Raw genomic sequence first — 20631 nt, forward strand, 5'->3', positions numbered from 1 at the left:
TTTTGGAATTAATTTAGATTACACATGTACAAAATATATATTTTTTTGTTTCTACTTGGGTCAAAATTTATTACAAATCAAAAACTGAAATCTCTAACCTAAGTATTCAAACCCTTTGCTGTGGCACTCCAAATTGTGGCCACATGCATCCTGTTTATTTTAATTATCCTTGAGATGTGTCTAGAACTTGATTTGAGTCTACCTATGGCAAATTGAATTGATTGGACATAGTTTAGAAAGGCACACATCTGTGTATATAAGGTCCCACAATTCACACTGCCTGTCAATACAAAAACCAAGCCATGAAGTTCAAGCAACTCTCTGTAGACCTTTGCAATAGAATTATAAAACCATTAATGAAACTTCGAGTGGACTCCTAGAGTTGGCTATCCGGCCAAACCGAGTAAATGGGCAAGAAGGCCTTGCTCAGGGAGGTGACCAAGAACACAACAATCACTCTAACAGAGCTCTGGAAGTCCACTGCAGAGATGGGAGAACCTGCCGGAAGGATGACCATCTCAGCAGTCCTCCATCAATCAGGCCTTTATGGTAGAGTGGCTAGACGGAAGGAAGCCATAAAAGGCATATGACAGCCCAAACAGGATTTAAAGGACTCTGAGAGCATGAGACAAAAATGTAAGTCTTTTGGCAGAACTCCAAGCATGTCTTGCGAGTGGCTAATAGGCACTGGCTAATATAATCTCTACAGTGAGGCATGGTGGTGGCAGCATCATGCTATGGGGGTGCTTCTCAGCAGCAGGTACAGGGAGATTGGCCAGAATTGAGTGAAGGGTGAATACAGTGAAGAATCTCTGCTTCAGAGTGCATGTGACCTCAGACTGGGGCGATGGTTCACCTTGCAGCATGCTGGAGTGGCTTCGGAACAAGTCTCTGAATGTCTTTGAGTGGCCCAACCAAAGCCCAGACTTAAACCCCATAGAACACCTGTGAAGAGACCTGAAGATGGCAGTTCATAGATGCTTCCCATCCAATCTGACGGAGCTTGCGAGGATCTGCCAGGAAGAATGTGATAAAATGCCCAAATCCAGGTGTGCAAAGCTTGTAGAGACTTACCCAAGAAGACTTGAAGCTGTAATTGCTGCCAAAGGGGCTTCTACAAAATGAATTAAGGTTTTGAATATTCAATATGGTTCCGATTGTTACTGCTTTATACAGCACCATCTTAGATTTTTACATGGCCATTGACCTTAATAAATGTGATTTAATCCACAAAAAAGGAAAGGGAATTGTAGAATATATGAAAAAATGGTATTTATTGGGTCTATTAAAATCCACCAGTTAATTCTGATTCACCCAGTTGCGTTTTTTCTATTGTTTATCTCATTTGTTGACATGAAGGCTATGGGAGTACATTCATTCTACCCAATTTCTTTGGGACTGCCCTTCCCGATTCCATTCCCTCACATTCCCTTCATATATATATATATATATATATATATATATATATATATATATATATATCAGTGGAGGCTGGTGACTTCCAGAATTGAGGAGGCCATTTTTTTCCGCTTGCTCACTTCACTCGCGATGGAATGTTCCCTGTTCTCTTATCTGTCTTTGTGCTGGCCAAAGGCATACTATTTGGAGTGTAAGCTACAGTCAGAAAGTTCTGGCTGATGAAATTCATTGTGCAGAGCTTAGCCTTGTGCCTTCCTGAAGAAATGACATTGCTGTAAGTCTATGAGCCTGCCTGATAATTAAGCTGAGAAATGACATTTGGATGTAATATAAATGCCAAGTGAACATGTGTAAAAGGCAGGAATTTTAATTATGTAGTTAAAAACAATTTTGTTTAGCTTACATTTTTCATTCTTCTACAGCTTCAACATGTAATCACCAATTTAATCAAGTTTAGCATATAAAAAAGATAAGATAACACTTTCTTTATCATATGTAGTTTTATTCAATATATTTAATATAAAATATGTAAAAATATGGTTCCAGTTGGCTTTATCTGACGTTAACGTTATCCACTAGAGGGCAGCACTCTATTCGTATTTAGAGTGAATTTCCTCACAGAGCAACAATTCAGTAATTTGATATGGAAGATTATTAAATTGACTTGTAATAAAACGAAATGGACTACATTAAAAATAAAACTGTTCAATAAATCCCAAATGGTGTCTAACATGACCTATTGAATGTCATTCTCACTCCCTAGTATCTGGAATCTGTATATCTCCAGCCCAAGATCTCAAATTGCGCTAGAATCTCGCCGACTTCCGAGGTAGTTTTAAGCAAAAGTGTTTGGCCAAATGAGCTATAAACTCCAGGGATGATAGCCAGGGGTGTTCTCTAAATTTCCTGAAAAGCACAAGTTGATAGGACTCGTAGCCACTATGGCGAGTGTTTGTTTGACTGAAGTGACTAGCGAATTCTCAAAATGGCTTCTGTGTTGAATAGGAAAGGAAAGGATAGTTGATTCCAAATGAACCAGTAGCATGTGATTGGACGAACAAAATGTCAATCTTTCAGCCCTGGACACAATGCATGGTGAGGCCAGGCCTCCGTTGCCCACCCATTTTCAGTGATCTGGCCAATCACATATTGGCATGAAAAAAAATGCATTACATTGACTTCTATGAGAATCTCATTTCCTAGGGGAGGCCTGGCCTGGCCTGGCCTCCCTTAATACAAACTGATAGGGAAATCTGGCCTGTTGCTTTACAATTGCAATATTGGGTTTTAGCCATGGGAAAATTTAGATTTATTAACAAAACTAAAATAATATGAATATAAAAAATAAAAAATATGTTTTTTGTTAAAATAAATAAATAAAATAAATATATTTATTGTTTTTTTTAAATCTCTCTGTTCTCTCAAATTATTGGGGAGGCCAGGCCTCCTCCACCTCTATGGAGGAGCCTCCACTGAATATATATATATATATATATAATTTCTCATATTTTTCAGTGTGCCACATATAGATCATTACAGAAAAATAGTTCCAAGTTTCAGGATAGACACCTACAAATATGTATAGCTCGTGGAAGTATCTTTAATGCTTTCTGTCATTTACGGTGACTTACCCATTTCGATTTCCTTTTCACCAAACAGTGAAAAGCGCCTTGTGTTGCTGTTCAGAATTGTATGTAGGACTACAGTCCTATACAGTCGATTTATACATATATTCAATATATGCACAAAATTCAATTGACCTGTTTTCTGCTTATGGGCGGGGAACAGTATCTGGGACACATGCTCTGTTGGCTAGACAATGACGACATTTCCATTGTGGTTTCATAAACAACAAACGGGTTATAATAAGCACTAAAACCTAAGGGGAAGTATGGATGCACTTGTGCAATTGCATTTATTCTGTTTTAGAATAATCATATTACCTGCTCATTTAGGCTTGTTTTATTATTCGTCGGATAGCTTCCACTTTTTAATAAATCTTAACGGACAAGTTTCCTGTCCTCTTTTCAAAATAAAGGAAACATGACTCGAGATAAGAAAATGTATAACTTCAAACTGACTAGTTCTAACAACCTTAGCATTTGCTAGAACAAGAAGTAAGACATGCTATTTGTTTCTAAACACATAACCACCAGCCACTTCGCCCGCGATATCTATTCTTCCTTATATGTCTTCTCACTTCAGGGTTTTCTAAATAAGACAAAACTGCTTCCGGGTTTGTGGGCGGTTGCGTATTCAATCCAGAGGGTTCGCTAGCTGGCTAACAGTTTCACATATAGTCATAATCGTACTTCGAGTATTACTTCTTAAAATAATTTATTGTAGTTTATACATATTTTATGTTGTAAAATTGTACAGGCCACGATCCGTTCGTGTCGCCGCGGTAATTTATTCAAAGTCAGGCTTCATGTTGACAAAATAGCAATAAAGGGGAAGCTAGCTTATTGCTAGCTAGGTAGCTGGTAGAGCTAGTTAAATTGTTTGGGTCATAACACTCACTTTCACCATGAGACCGCTTCAGACTGTATTTGTGGTCCTCGGTTTAATTTATTTTGTAGACGCTGGTAGGAAACCTGTTGAAGAATTGGAAGGACTGGAAAATGACCATGAGTATGGTGAGTGGATGTTGGTTATTTCCCATTCCCATTCCCATAAGTTAGCTACCTGAATGTTTACTTCTTGAACTAGCGTGGCCCATACCTTATTTTAGTGTCGTTTCTTTATATCCATATAACCGTTTATCAATTCCCCCCGTTTTGACATTGTAGCTAACCTGGCAAACAATTTAAAAGATTAACATAGCTAGCTAGATAGCTAACTTAGCTAACGTTTTCATTTATCTATTTTAGCTTGCTTGTTGGAATTTCTAACAACGCAAAACAGACCAGATAGACAAAGCATTTTAATGAGCGTGTGCACCTATCAGCCACTACGGTGTATATTATAGTCACGTTGGGAAAATAGTGAATAAAATTGTTCTTTGTATGTCTGAAAGTCATATGACCATTTGTGGTTCTACAAATTCCTGATTTGATGTATCACAAGTTACACAATAACTACCAACTACCACGATGACTGAAATAAGTGTGATTCTTAGTTCAGCATTTCAGTGCAAGTTTTGTGCATGTGTGATTGACGAAGAGAGAAGTTGATCGGAAAATCTGTTTGTTGAGCAAACGACTCCTTATTTTAATAAATTAAACTTAAGTTTCTGTTTCAGTTGTTCATATTCTGTAACTGGTTTGTTAAGATGAGGACTTTGCATACACTGGAATTGAATTGTTTTATGGAAATTATTGCAGACTGCAGTTTCAATGTGCAGACCATTTTTTACTCCTACAGGTGTCCCTAATGCAACCTGAGACATTCTTTCATGCAGAATAGAGCAGCAGAATCAGGGAAGGCTCCCATGAGCTCAAGATCTAAAAAAAGACAGTGGTAGCATAATGCAGGCTCTCGGAGAACTGGTAAAACTTATATTTTAGTTCCTGGATGCATTTTACACATTTTAATGTTGACCATATCACTTAAAGAAATGCACACCTAAAGTTAAAGTGTTTGTAATCAGCAGCATTAAATATGAAACTTAGGAGTGGGTCCCACACTAGCCATTTTGATTGTAAAACAATCCAGGATTTTTAAAAATGTTTATTTTTTTTAGTAATACATTTTGTTTATTTAATCAGGGTTTATAATCTTATATATTTTTTGGTACAAATACAACTTCCTTAGGGGGTGGGGGATTGTATTGTAAACTGTAATACTACTCAGTATGACCTCAGTGTGAATTTCTGTATTTTCAGACACCCTCAGCCCTATGTTGTCAGATTTTGAGGTGCTGTCCATGTCCAACGTTCGCCAGCACTCGGTCAGGAAGAGGGAGGTCCAGGCAGAGTCACATGTTGAGCGTCTGCTCAGCTTCTCCGCCCTCCGGAGGTACGGAGACGTCTCCGTCTCAACACTTGAACCTGATTCAAAATTGAGGTTTGAATTGAAGGGAGCACACAAAAGGAAGGGTCTTGAATTTCATTAAAGAATATAAAAAATGACTAGAGTTATCTTTGCAAGGGTTAAAATGGTTACATGTCTCTGTTGAAAAAATATTGTGAAGCACAATATTTTTCTCAGAGCAAATGTATTAATATAAAATAGTATTATTGTTTATGAATATTAAACGGCTTATTATCTGTATTGGTTATTCTGTTTGTCTTTATCAAGGGTAGGGTATGCATACTTTTGTAGAACTCTGTAATTTAATGTTCTGAATCGGTTTAATTTCCCCTTTCTGTAATTATGTATGTACTGTAGCTCTTATGCATGTAACTTAGTGTGGTGCCCATAGCTGTGCACAGTAATCTTAATGTGGCCTAATCCAGTACAACAGGAAAACCACCTCCCTTGATTCATGCTCAATACATTTAGCTTATATCCCAGCATCCTCATACTTGTTTTTCCTGCTACAGTGCTGGCTAGAGCCCGATGAGTGTAAATGACCACATTCACAGTAATGTTCTGGAAGTTTTCCTTTTAGAAAAAAAGTCCTCCTTTGTGTCTAGGCATTTCCAGCTCTACCTGACGACCAACACCGAGCTGTTCACCCAGGATTTCAGCGCTGTATTTGTTGATGGGGATGGCAATGAGGACAACTATGAGGTCCAGAGGCAGAACTACTTCACAGGCCATGTCGTGGGTGAGAAACTGCTTATTCTGCATGGGCTGAGAGCTTGACCTTGACTGGATGTCTGTCTGTCTGCCTGCCTACCTGCTTTAGTTGGTCTGTTTCTGTGTTATCAGCAGAGCGTATTATGTTGTGGAATTTATGTAATGCTGGAGGAACTGACCAGGGAATGTTTCTGTTGCACTGATAATGGAGTGCCTTGTCCTTGCAGGGGAAGAGCACTCGAGAGTGAAGGCACACATTGACGACAACGACTTCACCGCCCACATTCTGACCGACGAAGCAGAGTACAACATCGAGGTATGTCAATATAGGCTAGTGCAGTGGTCACCAACCCTGGGCCTGGAGATCTACTATCCTGTAGGTTTTCACTCCAACCCTAATAAAGCATACCTCATTCAAGAGCTAGAGATCTGCCTTGAGCTGCTAATCAGTAGAGTCAGGTGTGCCAAACTACGGTTGAAAGGAAAACCTACAGGATGGTAGATCTCCAGAAACAGTCTTAGTTACCACTGACATAGTAGCTAAGTTGCTTGATGGGGACTGGGAAGATTGGTGGTTCAAGCCCCAGCACAACCACGGTGCAGCTGTTCTTGGGCCCTTGAGCAAGGCCCTTAACCCCACATTGCTCCAGGGGGAGGGTTGGCCCCCGCTTAGTCTAATCAAAATATAAATGGGGAAAAATGCATCAGCTAAATAACTCTAATGTAATGTAATTGGGAGTTACCGATTCCCTTGGTTATAAATATTGTCAAAAGAAAGTCCAGGAGATGTGTGGTCGGCTATTGGAAATCTGTGGTCTGTGTTCCTCTTTAGCCCCTATGGAGGTTCACAGAGTCTCCTCCCGATGGCCGCCTGCTGGCCTACCGCTCGGAGGACATCAGGAACATCAGTCGGCTGGCCTCGTCGAAGGTGTGCGGCTACGTTGACGCGGAGGCCGAGGGGCTGTTCCCTGAGGGGGTGTGGGAGGCAGGAGCAGAGGGGGAGCAGGGTGAGTGTGCGAGGAGGAGGCCGAAGGGGGGAGGGTCAGGGGCCGAATGGAATTGAAAAAAATCTGATTTGGAAAAACTGATTTGTAATTGCTAAAAATGTTCTGGATGTTTCCGGAAGTCACTTGTACTTGACAATTGTAAATTATGGTTTTAGTGACTTTCAACGCTCAGGGTTTAGGTTTTGGCTGAACACTCACCATATTGGATAAATCACAAATGAACAAAATGGAAACATAAAAATGAACAGGTGTCATTTTTTTTAAATTCTGCCACCTAATTGGTCTTCATTTTATGGAAGGACGAAGGACAAGTTTACCGCTTTCAAAAGCGCAACTTGGAATGAGGCCAGTTTATTCTGGTCATTTAAAGGACGGTTTGAACTAAAGATGGCTCGGGCAGCTTTCAGTCTGTCCCTTGTCTGGGTGTTTCTTATTCATTAGTTTAAGTTGTCGTTATCTCATTAAAATCATTAATTATTCATGGGAGGTTAATTACGAGTCGGCCGAAGCTGAGTGGCGAAGTAAATGGCCAACTGCAGGGGCCATTTATACAGTGAGGGTGATTGGAGAGTGAATATTGATTCCAATCTCATTAAAGAGGGAGTATGAGAGAGAAACCACATCGGCAGCAACCAAACGAGAGTCAAGCATACAGAAGCAGCTGCTGTCCTTGAAGGCGAAGGTGACTGAAAGGGAATAGTTTACGACGCCAGGAAAGCGGATGAGCTCGTCATTTCGGCAGTTATTTAAATCCTGATATTTTTCAGGACTCTTAAATTTGGATGAAGACAGACTTTGATGTGTCAGCATATTGGTGCCACACTGGCAGTAAACCAGCCCTGGCAAACGTTGAGCTATGTGGTTAGATAAGTGCGTAGATGCGTCACAGTCAGTTGTTTGTGTCGTGAGTACCGGGTTTGTTTAAAACTTGCTTGCGGGTCTGTAGGCGCAATGGATCATGGTCGTTGTAGTCATTGCAATGCTCATATCCTGCATTGAGTAGCTGGCCTTTAAAACTACAAAAGAAACAAGCACAATGGAAAAGCACAGTTTATCCACCGAATTCAATTCAAATATTGAACCGGCTTCGATCGATTAATTATTGAAACGCCGAAATGTTGGTTAATGGCCTGGCACTACTCTGTGTGAGCTGGCCCCACTGAGCTTGTTCGTGGCTGTCTTCCACAGAGAGCCTGCGCAGAGAGAGACGGCAAGTCCACGACCCCAAGAAGAACACCTGCCCCCTGCTGCTGGTGGCTGACTACCGCTTCTTCCAGCACATGGGCCGCGGAGAGGAGAGCATCACCCTCAACTACCTGGTGAGGCCTGCTGTTCCTGAACGAGGTGATAGGGGGCGCTCAACGCCAGATCGGCTGTACATTTGAATCTGGATAATGGGTAATGCACCAAGACCAGACCTTGGTCAATGCGTAATTGTTTTGGGTTCAAATACTTTCCCACGCTATACTGGTGTATCGGAACCTATGAAGCACTCTCAGAAAGGGCGAGCCCTGCCGACTGGTGCTCTTGGTTGGCTGAGTTGCACCAGGCAAGTTCAGTCGAGCACCGAAATCCAAAATGCAACAATCCAAAATGATTAAGTATTTGACCCAGAGCAGACAGACGGGGAGGACTTTTTCAACTTGGTTATAACAGAGCGAGCATGTCCTCTGTACGAGTGTGTGCTCTATACGAAATCAATCTGTCGACTCTTTGTATGCTAAAGCGTAATGCTACAATGCAGCCGATTAAAAAGGAATTGTGTTTCCGTCTTTTCGCCTGTGTTTCCAGATTGAGCTGATCGATCGAGTGGATGACATCTACAGGAACACCTCCTGGGATGATCAGTTTCAGGGATATGGTGTACAGATCCAGCAGGTAAGGAGGAGGATGTATGTGAGAGCACTTGCTCAACCCGTTTTACACTTTATGAAATTCTCATTAGGTCATTTTAATACAAAATCTGAACCCTGATTAGCTATACTAATGTACAGATGAGCTTTTGTGTGTGTGTTTCTAAAAAATATCTATATTTATATACTTTTTTATACCCGGGGGCTTTATCTTTTTCAATGATCAGTTCCTGTCCACTTCAGTGCTGACTGTGGTTGTGGTTCTGGCAAGAGGATGTAATGTAACTGGCTATTTTGTGCCCCAGGGTAGGAGGATTCAATTGGAAGGATAATCCCTCGGTTATCATCCAGTAGCAATCTTTGATTTTCCTGTGCTGTCTGCAGTCTTTTGGTGCAGTAACTAGCTCCGATAATGGGCTCTAGTGGGGGAAAAAGTGCTGTGTGGAGAATTTGGCGTTCGGAATAGGTTGAGGTGAAGTTGTTGAAAAGAACATTTTAAACTTGATTGTCTTGCACTTTAAATTCTTGAATAAATCATTGTGTGTGTGTGTGTGTATGTGTGTTGGTATGTGGGCAACAATATTGGCTAATTTACAACTAGAGCGAGGGAATATTGAGAGACGCATAAGCTCTTTTGTGTGTGAAAGTTCTTTTCACATTTAGTATGCAGTTTGAAGAAATGAAACCGCAGTCACATGCTTGTTCGTCAGTATCTGTGAGGGCTAGTTCGAATGACGTGGCAACCGAGCTCCCTCTGTCACCGTGTGCCAATCACGTGTGGGGGAAAGCAGAGCGGTCCAAAGGCAGGAGAAATTTAATTTGCAAAAGCATTTTCTGTGAAGGTGGTGTGTTGTGTAAGCGGCCGCCTGATTAGCGCTCCCTCCATCAGAGAACAATGGGCTCTGTGTGCGCGCGTGTACAGTGCTAACTTTTAGTTTTCACTGGTTTACACTACTCCAGCAGACTGCACTCGCAGATTAACGCAATCCCCACTACGTTTTATAGATCATCATCAAAAAGGGCCCCACCCACGTCGAACCCGACGGCATCCACTTCAACATGAAGGGCAGTCCTCAAAAGAAGAAAGACGTGTGGGACGTGAAGAAGCTGTTGGAGGTGAGCGGGAGCCGTGTGCTAGTGAGACTGCAGGAGCAGTTGTGTTGTCATAATTTGGTGTGACCTTTTTCTTGTACTTTTCAAGAGTATATCTGGGGGGGGGGGGGGGGTATATCACAAAGCAGAATTACTGAGTTAGCTGGCTATGCGCACAGAGTAAAACCTGGAACCCTTCCAAAACTGGAACATGGACTGAAGTAAAAACGTCCGTTTCTGGTTTTACTCTGTGAACTTGATCCAGCTACGTGTTTAACCCTGCTTTGTGATATACCTGATTTGTTATTCACTCTGATTTGTTACTGTAAATGTCACTTTGGATCTTACTTGTATATGCACGCAAATTTGTGTGTATGTATGCATGTATTGCACTGTATTCTTTCTATATAGCACTTTGAGCTGCATTGTTGTGTGAAAGGTGCTATATAAATAGTTATTATCATCATCATTATTATTTTCTTTTCAGATTATGTGCAAGTTGTTGTGAGCTGTAGTTTGTACCATCGGGCACTTGTTATGCACATCATAATCATAAATAGGCATTTAACCCTCAACTTTCTTAACTAAAGCCAAACCCCCTTGGTATTTGGGTGGAGCCACTTCATATTGGGCTTGGGACTGAAAGGGTCCAGGAACCCCATAACTGCTTTTAAAATGGTCGCCAGCCATCAGCACGTGCATTCAATGCCCTGTTTGCACTGTTACTGATGTAATAGTACGACCGGCTTCCTGTCTGTTTGCAGCAATTCAGCTCCGACATGGCGGGGAACGCGTCCAAGGTGTGCCTGGCCCACCTCTTCACGTACCAGGACTTTGACGAGGGGACACTGGGCCTGGCGTACGTGGCCCCGTCCAGGGAGGGAGCCCTCGGCGGTCTCTGTGCAAAACGTAACTGTGCCGTTTGGTCATATCCAATGAAGTCTGATTGTGCGGTTTGGTCATATCCAATGAAGTCTGATTGTGCTGTTCGGTCATATCCAATGAAGTCTGATTGTGCCGTTTGGTCATATCCAATGAAGTCTGATTGTGCTGTTCGGTCATATCCAATGAAGTCTGATTGTGCTGTTCGGTCATATCCAATGAAGTCTGATTGTGCTGTTTGGTCATATCCAATTAAATTTGATTGTGCTGTTAGGTAATACCCAATGAAGTCTGATTGTGCTCTTAGATCATGTCCAATTAAATCTGATCGTACTGTTTTTGTGAATACTGTATAAAATGTACAAGATTAAGCCGTGTCTCCTCAATGTTATGATGTGTTTATTTATTTATTTATTTATTTTTGTCTTTTAAAGCATACTATCCTTCGCACTCCTCAAAGAAAGCCACTTTCCTGAACACTGGCTTAACCAGCACTAAGAATTATGGGAAGACCATTTTAACCAAGGTTAGACTGTGAATCTCAACTGAACATTCATTGACTAAAACAATGTGTAATACTTTTTGTATTTTTTATTTTATTTAAAATATATATATATTTCTGAAGGCGGCACGGATGGTGCAGTGGGTAGCACTGCCGCCTCACAGCAAGGAGGTCCTGGGTTCGAATCCCCATCGGCCGGGGCCTCTCTGTACGGAGTTTGCATGTTCTCGCCGTGTCTGCGTGGGTTTTCTCCGGGTACTCCGGTTTCCTCCCACAGTCCAAAAACATGCAGGTTAGGCTGATTGGAGAGTCTAAATTGCCCATAGGTATGAGTGTGTGAGTGAATGGTGTGTATTCCAGGGTGGATTCCTGCCTTTCGCCCCAATGTATGCTGGGATAGGCTTCAGCCCCCCTGCGACCCTGTTCAGGATAAGCGGGTTAGGATAATGGATGGATGGATGGATATAGTTCTGATGTGTGCCATGAGATCATCCAGAATCAAAAGCATTCATAAGGTCTTGTGCCCTGTTCCTTGTCGTGTTACACGTCATCGTTCAAACCAACAGGAGGCGGACCTGGTGACCACTCACGAGCTGGGCCACAACTTCGGGGCAGAGCACGACCCCGACAACATTGCCTACTGCGCCCCCAGTGACGACCAAGGCGGGAAGTTTGTCATGTACCCCATTGCAGTGAGCGGAGACCACTACAACAACAAGGTACTGCCCCCTGGTGTCCGTACACATATTGCACGGACACCCAAATGAATGCAGAGCCATGCGTTTTGGATAGAAGTGTATGTTAGATGTGTTCCTGCTGTTGGAGAGCTTACTACAGTTTGTGGGTGATGGCTGCCAAACATATTGTGCCATTCTACCTCTGCCATGCAATAGAAAGTTTGTGACAAAAGAACACCAATACACAAATCTATGCTAAGCCATTAAATGTTTGTTTATAGTCATAATCTGATTATTGTAATAATAATAATAATAATAATAACAAAAATGCTACTACTTCTAATAATAGTATAATAATAGTAGCATAATACTACTATTACTACTACTACTAATCCATTATTATTATTATTAATATTATGACAATAATTATTTTAATGGCTTTAAAGGTAGTTTTGTTTTGGCATTGCTTTAATCTTCATAATATCATTTAAGGAACTATGTGCTCATCTGTTAGTTAGATATGCAGATTTCAAAATAACGGTATCCTCTGTCTACAAGGAAATATGGTGTAGCTTTCCATTTCTTTGCTGCTTTCTTGACTGGTCCGAGAGCAGGCCTGGTTTTAATTTAGCACTTTCTAATCTTCTGTCTGTCTGTCTGCCCCCCCCCCTCCCCCCCCCCCCATCAGCATTTCTCAAAGTGCAGTAAGGCCTCTGTTGCGAAGACCCTGAGGAGCAAGGCTCCCATGTGCTTCAAAGAGAGGAACAGCAAGGTGTGCGGGAACTCCCGGGTGGAGGAGGGCGAGGACTGCGACCCCGGCCTGCTGCACATCAACAACGACCCCTGCTGCTCCTCCACCTGCAAGTTCAAACCCCGCTCGCAGTGCAGGTCAGGACTCCGCCCTTTCACAACCTCCCCCGTCAATCCTCACAACTAACCTGGCTATTTGCTGTGTTTACTTAATCCACGCAACCATCGTCCGTAATTTTCATTCATGTGACCAACTGATTTAATCAGTTTGAGTTACATGTACTGAGTGTAGATTAATGACAATTTTAAAATAAACATTTAAATAGTATATTTTGTGTTTATGCTATGGTACATCACAAACCCCTCAGTCACCTTGAGGAACCATGTTCAACTCATTTGCCACAAAAACATCTCTCACGATAATGTTGTACTCTGACAGTCCAATTTACATAATAGGTTTTACATAAAAGGTTACTGCTGTCTGCATATTCAAAGTACTGTGAAGAATATCTATAAGAATATTATTGTCTAATATATCCCAGAGTCCAATACCTTCACATGTGTCGTTCTTACAAGATAATCAATGTTATTTGCTTCATCTGTGAGTGGTCATAATGTTTTTGCTCATTGGTGTATGCTTTTAGTAAATATAGGGATGCAACCAGCAACGTTTATGAAATGTTGAGAATGTGTCACAGTTACGCCTGTTCAGCTTTTAAGTACAAAGTTCGCTAATTATTGGTGACCTGGGTGTAAAGAGTTTTGGCAGTTGATCAGCTGTGTTTCCCTCTCTGTTGACCTCAGTGATAGGAACAGTGCCTGCTGCAGGGAGTGCCGGTTTGAGGCGCAGGGCAAGATGTGTCAGGAGTCCATCAATGCCACCTGTAAGGGAAGGTCTTACTGCACAGGTGAGCGGCCGTTCGCGTGCGTTCTCTGCCACCCTTATTTTGTTTAGTGCGCTCGGTTACCGGGGCCTTCTTCTTCCCCCCCCTCACAGTCTGTGTGACCTCACCCCGACAGGTAACAGCAGCGACTGCCCGCTGCCGGGCAACGCCTCCAACACGACAGTCTGCGTGGACCTGGGCCGGTGTCAGAGCGGAGAGTGCATCCCCTTCTGCGAGACGGAGAAAGGTCTCAAGTCCTGCGCCTGCAATGGTGAGGGTCGTCTGAAGGGGGCGCCAGAGAGCGTGAGACGGACTTACGGGCGAACGTCAGGTCCGAGTCATGGAAGGTTTCTCACTCCACCTCCTCCTCCTCCTTTCTCCCGTGTCTTGCCTGTCTAGAGACGGACAACTCGTGTAAAGTGTGCTGTCGGAACGAGGACGGAACCTGCACCCCGTACAAGGACGCCGATGGGGACTTCCTGTACCTGCGCAAGGGCAAGCCCTGCACTGTGGGCTTTTGTGACGAGGGAGTGAGTGGCCAGCCGTTACATTAGCTATTCCGCTGCGCTTTTATCCAAAGCCACTTACAGTTGGTTAGACGAAGCAAGGGACAATCCCCCCCTCCTTGGAGCAATGTGGGGTTAAGGGCCCAGCAGCTGTGTGGATCTTATCGTGGATACACTAGGGCTTGAGCCATCAACCTTCCCAGTCATGTACCTTAGCCACTAGTCAACAAGGATCCTTTCTGTGCCAATGGTTTTCACACCCATTTCAAACCCATTTTCCTCTCCAGTTAATTTGGTATTTCCTGATACAACAGTAGTAGTCCCATTGCTGACACCCTGTCCATTAACTGAAGGGATTGCACACTAGAAGGAAGCACATGAGTTCATGTCTGTTATTTTGGAGGATTTGAGTTCTGCGTGTTTGTTTATCCTTAGGGGAAATGCATGAAACAGGTGCAGGATGTCGTGGAGAGGCTGTGGGATTTCATTGACAAGCTGGATATCAACACCTTCGGTGGGTAACGAGCATGGTCTGTGGCCATGATCAAAGACTCTTAGGGGCCTTTAGCACACACAAAACCAATAAGATGACCAGTGATTGATCATGTTATTCGTTCTGCACCATTCATTGGTTGTGTGTTGTGGTTTTGTGCATTAGAAGATTTTAGTAAAGGTAAAAGTGGTAGTCAATGTTTGGACATTGTGAATCTGTGAGTTGAAACAAAGTTTTTTGTACTTTTCGCACGGTGCGGAAACATTTCTTACCGCCATATTGTGAGAAGATATTGAGAATATTGATCCCACCTGGTGTTTCTGCAGGTAAGTTCCTGGCAGACAACATCGTGGGCTCTGTTGTGGTCTTCTCTCTGCTGTTCTGGATCCCCCTCAGCATCCTGGTCCACTGTGTGGTGAGTCAAAACTAATTCCCGTTAGCCAGTCCAACAAACTTGTGTACGTGAAGTTGTTCTAAAATAGATCTGTTCCAGATATCCGAAGTGTATGAAACGGTTATCCTGACCCTATAAAATGTCATTAAAATGACATTGGAAATATTCACAGTTAGGGTCAAAGTCATGTTGATATTCTACAGGAGGGGTATCTGATTTTGGAGGAAGGTGTAAGCTCCTTCTGAAGAGCATTGTGATTGTATTTCTCTTTGGTTCACACCTCACACCCGTTTCCTCTCTCTGTTATTAATTAGGACAAAAGGCTGGACCAGCAGTATGAAGAGAGCACCAAACTGTTTTTCCCCAGCGTAAGTACACCTCATCCCACAGCTCTCTGCTCATCGATGCGCTAAATACAGTGTTTCCTCTAGGATCGCTTTTCCTCGTTAACATTGGCGTTTGTCGCCTTGTCGATGTTCTGTGATGATTCTCCATCTCCAAGTTAAGTCAATTTTATTTGTATCGCACTTATTACAGAAAACTGTCACAAAGACAAAGAAAGTACCAGAAGGGCAAACAGGGCAAAAACCAGGCCTGAACACCCAAATAGCAAGCATGTGAGGTAAAAAGCTCCCCGATGGGATGAAATCTCAGCTACAGAAGGGGAGAACCTTCCCCTTCTGGCTGGCATGGTATAAAGGTATAATGGATATAACAGCTTCCAAACACACCGCTCACAGCTGAATCAAATTATTGACCAATTTTTTAATTTGTTGTGGCTGTGCTGATATTGTGGCGATGCGCCACAGACAAGTCTATGCAGGGAAAACCCTGTGAAAGGTGAGCTTCGATCTAGCATTGTATACAAGATTGAGCTCTTGATTGTTTGATAAGGCTGCGTCCTTGACCCAGAATTATAGAAAATGTAAAAAATAAAATAAAAATAATAATAATAATAATAATAAAAAAGATTTTCTGATGGGATATGGGTGAGTAGTTTTTTTTTTTTTTTGTTACCTGGGGCTCATCAGTACACATAGCTCATCTGTCTGCCCGCATCTGCAGAACGTGGAGATGCTGAGCAGCCAGGAGTCCGGGTCCATGCGCATCTTCAAGGCCCTGCCGCACATGATGCCCCCCCGCCCGCAGCCCCTGCCGCCCCAGCCCGGTGGGAGCGCTCCGGCCCTGGAGCCCACGGCGGCCCCCTCCTCTGCCTCCGGCGGGCCCAAGGCTGAGCCTCTGGCCACCATCCAGGAGGACCCCAGCTCCGACCACCTGGACGAGGAGGTGCTGGAGGAGGACTTCTCCCCCGGGGGCCCCGCGGCCAAGTCGTTCGAGGACCTGACGGAGCAGCCCCTGCACCAGAGCCGCAGCGACAAGGCCCTGTCCTTCCGCCTGCAGAGACAGGCGCGCGTCAACAGCAAGGAGACCGAGTGCTGAGAGCACGTACCCGTATTATATGCTTGTATATACGCACTCATACATGCATACATACACACACACACACACACACACACACACACACACACACACACACACACACACACACACACACACACACACACACTACGTCAAACTCGTGGTCTCACACACATCACACACACACACACACACACACACACACACTACGTCCTTTGATGTACACTCTCCTACTCAAACTCGTGGTCTCACACACACACACACACACACACACACACACACACACACACTCATGTACGCTCTAATACAGGCACTCCGAGAGGACTGGCTGCTAAGCAGTGAATTCCACAGAAATAGAAAAGTTGGGACTCCCACAGGCTGCAGGGTTTAATATACACTCAGTGAGCACTTTATTTATTTGGTATTTATTAGACTTATCTTTTAGACTTATTGGTCTTCTGCTGCTGTAGCCTATGCACTTAAAACGTTTAATGTGCTGTGTGTTCAGAGACGCTCTTCTGCATACCACTGTTGTAATGTGTGGTTTGCGTATTTGAGTTACTGTCACTTTCCTGGCACCAGCAATCATTCCACGGTCAAAGTCACTTAGATCTCAGTTCTTCCCCATTCTGACATTTGGTCTGAACAACAGCTGAACCTCTTGACCTGTCTGCTTTTATGCATTTAGTTTCTTCCACATGATTGGCTGATTTAAATATATGCATTAACAAACCGGCGTACAGTCCACCTAATAAAGTGCTCACTGAGTGTACATGCATGTAGAGAGATATTAGAAACTCAAGATAACAGATGCCAAATTCAACTAATTATGGTGCTTGATTTGCAATGTTATGCCAGCGACTGCAGTTACGAGACGTGTCATGTTTAGTAGATTTAATTTATCACATTAGCGGGAGCATGGCAGCATTTGGCGTCCTCATCGTAACACACTCATGGCAATAGGCAGTTGCCAAAGTTCCACAGGTTTCCAGGTCTGCTCTAGCTATAGCAGCTCACCTGGGAAGATGCTAAGCAATTGAGTGATTGGCAAATAAGGACACATCCATAAGCATCTTCTCTGACAGTGGAGATGGCGCTTTGCTTTACATTGCCCAAAACTCTTGTGTCCTTGGTCAATGTTTTCTCCTGCTCAGGTAGAATTGTTCATGGGTCTTTTTTGTTTTTAGTTATTGTTTAAATATGTTAGAAACGCCTGCAATACTGTCTATCCCCCTTTTTTTAGCCAAATTCATAGTTCTGATTGTCCGTTAGTTCATTCATCTTTTCAAAGGATCAAAATGAGGAGCTTTTGTATCTCTTCTGTCTTGATAAACTCTGGTATTATATTTCTCCGTGCGCCGCCATTTTATCGAGAAGAGCCTTCAAAAGATTCAGCAGTAACGCTACTGATTTACAGCCCCCATTTTAAAGTCCTCACCAGCAGAGGGGCACCGTTAACAGGTCTTTATCTCCTGCATTTAAAAAAAAATTTTTTTTTTACCTTATCTCCTGATTTGGAATGCCTGGTTGTATTTTGTAAGCCCCATTTGTTCAGAATCTTCCTGAGGGAATTTAGAGACTGCACGCATGTTCGCACTCAGTGCCCAAGTAGCCAAACATCACTCCTGTAGCGTGAGGCTGGGATTGCCATTTTTGCTGAAACCCCTTTCTGGGCAACACTAAGGACAACCGGATACCTGTTTGTGGGACAGAATTCAATTCCTGACGACGGAGTGATTCTCAGTTAGACCCCAGTCAAAGACTGGTGATTTACCTGGACAAGCTACCTGGGAGACTGCACATGTTCTTTACAGCATTTCCCTGCATGCTCCTCTAAGCAGTCTCCCCATCTCTTGTGCCTTCAGGCACACACAACTTTATAAAGTGCTGTTACTATTTCTATGTGTTTATATCCTATAGGTATATCCTTCAGACATTGAACTGACCGATGTTGTAACTATCAGGTTATTATCAGTAGGCTAGAGCAGAACTGAATGAATAACTCTTCTTTAGACAGTGACCTAATCATTAATTTCCTGGAGTTGGTAATCTGAGGGGTTCTGTCTGGAATCTTACTACTATAGTAGAAATACAAAATGCCACAGAGGCGCTCCCTGTACCCTCAGTTAAAATTCAGGTTTATTTCATAGTTTTATTTTTAATTGTTTTAGTATGATGCAAGGATGTACAAAGTAGCTTTAAACATTTAGATCTTTTAGATTTAAAGCCAACAAGCCTTCTCTACCCTTTTGTGTTTAAATGAGCCATTGATTTTTTTTTTAACTCTTGAATTTCTGTTATGCATTTTTATGTCATGATTCACAACCGCTATCAGTCAAACTCAATAGGGCTGTCTTTAGCCAAGTACGATAATGTCATCAGAAAGTATCAACAGTGCCTTTTCAGAACGCATCTCCACGTTGTATGTTGTAGTGTTACCATTTTTGTCAGTGTGTACTGTAGTGAAGTAAGCCTTGATGAATCCGCAGTAAGAGATTCCAGATCTAAGACATGCTGTATGCATGCACATACATACTTGCACCCTTCTGCCGGGTGTGTGCTTGCATGTATTTTATTTTTTATTTTTTAACTCAAGAACTACATTAGGTGTAAACAGTCTCAGATCTGCTTGACTAAGCTGTCTTATAGTTGTTTAGGATTGATTGAAATGTGCCTCCAAGCTCTCTGGGATTGGATGAAATGTGTCTTCCTCTTAAGAAACCCACAGAGCCAGATGGTGTGGAGTTGTGTATATACCTTTTGTGCTGGGCAGCCATTTCAGTTGCTCTGCTTATACTGACTGCGCCTGTCGTTGTTAATGCTCTTCCTTCCATTCAGGAGTGCTCTTGATCATGTGATCGTTGGGCACTACAAGGCTTCATTTCCTTGACTAATACCGTTTGCCATCACCGTTGACCCTGCAAAAATGTATGTCCACTGTAGACGTGTAGATATATGGTTGCGCAAGTGAATGCCGACAATATCCCCATTTTGTTGAGTTCAAGGGGCACTTTAAGGGAGGTATAATAGTTATTTGACCATCTGTAAAGAAAATTTAATTTTTCAAAATTTTGTTTCACATTTCCCCCCATTTTCACGCAATTTGGTAGCCTTTTAAAACTCGCATTGTTCCAAGGCCAAATCCAGCATTGGCAGGACCCTCGGTGTGCAACTGCATCGAACTGATACCTGCCTGAAGATCTGATGCTTTAGCCATGCACCACCGCACAATTAACCAACAGGACATTTGATAAAATGTGAAAACAGGTCGCAATGTTACAAAGGGATATTCATCAGGTTCGTTCAAGTGTGCATTTAAGGAGTCTGAAGGCAGATAGGCTTCTGGACATTGTATTGAGTGTTTTGTGGCGCCATAGTGTTGGATCCTCCTCAGGTCCTGAACAGAGAGCTTTCAGAAGCCTGTTATCAAACACTGTTATCAAAACCACTCTCAGATGACCTGTTACCTCTTATGTCATCTATGTTTATAATTGTGTATGACTTGTATTAACTCAATATGTCTCTGTATGTCTCTAAATTTTTTATATACCCTCAGCATTGTTTCTGTGTTTTTACTTTCTGGAATTGTATCTACAGGAACTGGAATCTACAGAACCGGGTCAGCCGGTTATACTGCGTATATATAAAACATTTAAATTAGACAATTTTTTACAATATACATGTTTGAAAAATACATGGGGCAGTCTACAGCCTAGTAGCTAATATGCTTGACTGGGACCTGGATGGTTGGTGGTTCCAACCACTATAGGATATGTGCAGCTGTTACGCAAGGTGGCAGTAATGCATTTTCCATTAACTTTGTGAAGAAAATGTTCAGACCAGTATGTTTTCATTCATTCATTCATGAATGTGCGGCCTGTAGCGTAGTGGTTAAGGTAAATGACTGGGACACGCAAGGTCAGTGGTTCTAATCCTGGTGTAGTCACAATAAGATCCGCACAGCCGTTGGGCCCTTGAGCAAGGCCCGTAACCCTGCATTGCTCCAGGGGAGGATTGTCTCCTGCTTAGTCTAATCAACTGTACGTCGGTCTGGATAAAAGCGTCTGCCA

The 20631-nt window shown here is 42.7% G+C and overlaps 1 protein-coding gene across 2 annotated transcripts; it reads left to right on the forward strand.

Annotated features, from left to right (window-relative positions):
* Positions 1 to 3667: 3667 nt before the first annotated feature.
* On the forward strand, positions 3668 to 20116 carry adam17b (ADAM metallopeptidase domain 17b). 2 transcript variants are annotated; one of them, XM_061243126.1, is made up of 20 exons: positions 3668 to 4055; positions 5244 to 5376; positions 5997 to 6130; positions 6330 to 6418; positions 6935 to 7109; positions 8298 to 8428; positions 8901 to 8987; positions 9968 to 10078; positions 10819 to 10963; positions 11371 to 11462; positions 12005 to 12157; positions 12804 to 13003; positions 13670 to 13773; positions 13886 to 14020; positions 14149 to 14279; positions 14691 to 14769; positions 15075 to 15163; positions 15457 to 15510; positions 15680 to 15764; positions 16208 to 16318. In XM_061243126.1, the coding sequence occupies exons 1-19, from the start codon at positions 3947 to 3949 to the stop codon at positions 15761 to 15763; spliced, it is 2235 nt and encodes a 744-aa protein (XP_061099110.1). In that variant the 5' UTR covers positions 3668 to 3946; the 3' UTR covers position 15764; positions 16208 to 16318. The 2 variants fall into 2 exon arrangements, with proteins under 2 accessions (XP_061099110.1, XP_061099109.1); XM_061243125.1 differs by lacking the exon at positions 15680 to 15764 and having other exon boundaries at positions 16208 to 20116.
* The last annotated feature ends 515 nt before the right edge of the window (positions 20117 to 20631 follow it).

This window comes from Conger conger, chromosome 5 (genome assembly GCF_963514075.1).
Source record: "Conger conger chromosome 5, fConCon1.1, whole genome shotgun sequence".
Classification (NCBI taxonomy): Eukaryota; Metazoa; Chordata; class Actinopteri; order Anguilliformes; family Congridae; genus Conger; species Conger conger.

Excerpts from the sequence above, each read along its gene's own strand:
- adam17b (XM_061243125.1), top strand. The coding sequence starts at position 3,947 with ATGAGACCGCTTCAGACTGTATTTGTGGTCCTCGGTTTAATTTATTTT. Across the intron at positions 4,056-5,243 it reads GGAAAATGACCATGAGTATG|ACACCCTCAGCCCTATGTTG; the intron begins GTGAGTGGATGT and ends CTGTATTTTCAG. Across the intron at positions 14,770-15,074 it reads GCTGGATATCAACACCTTCG|GTAAGTTCCTGGCAGACAAC; the intron begins GTGGGTAACGAG and ends GTGTTTCTGCAG.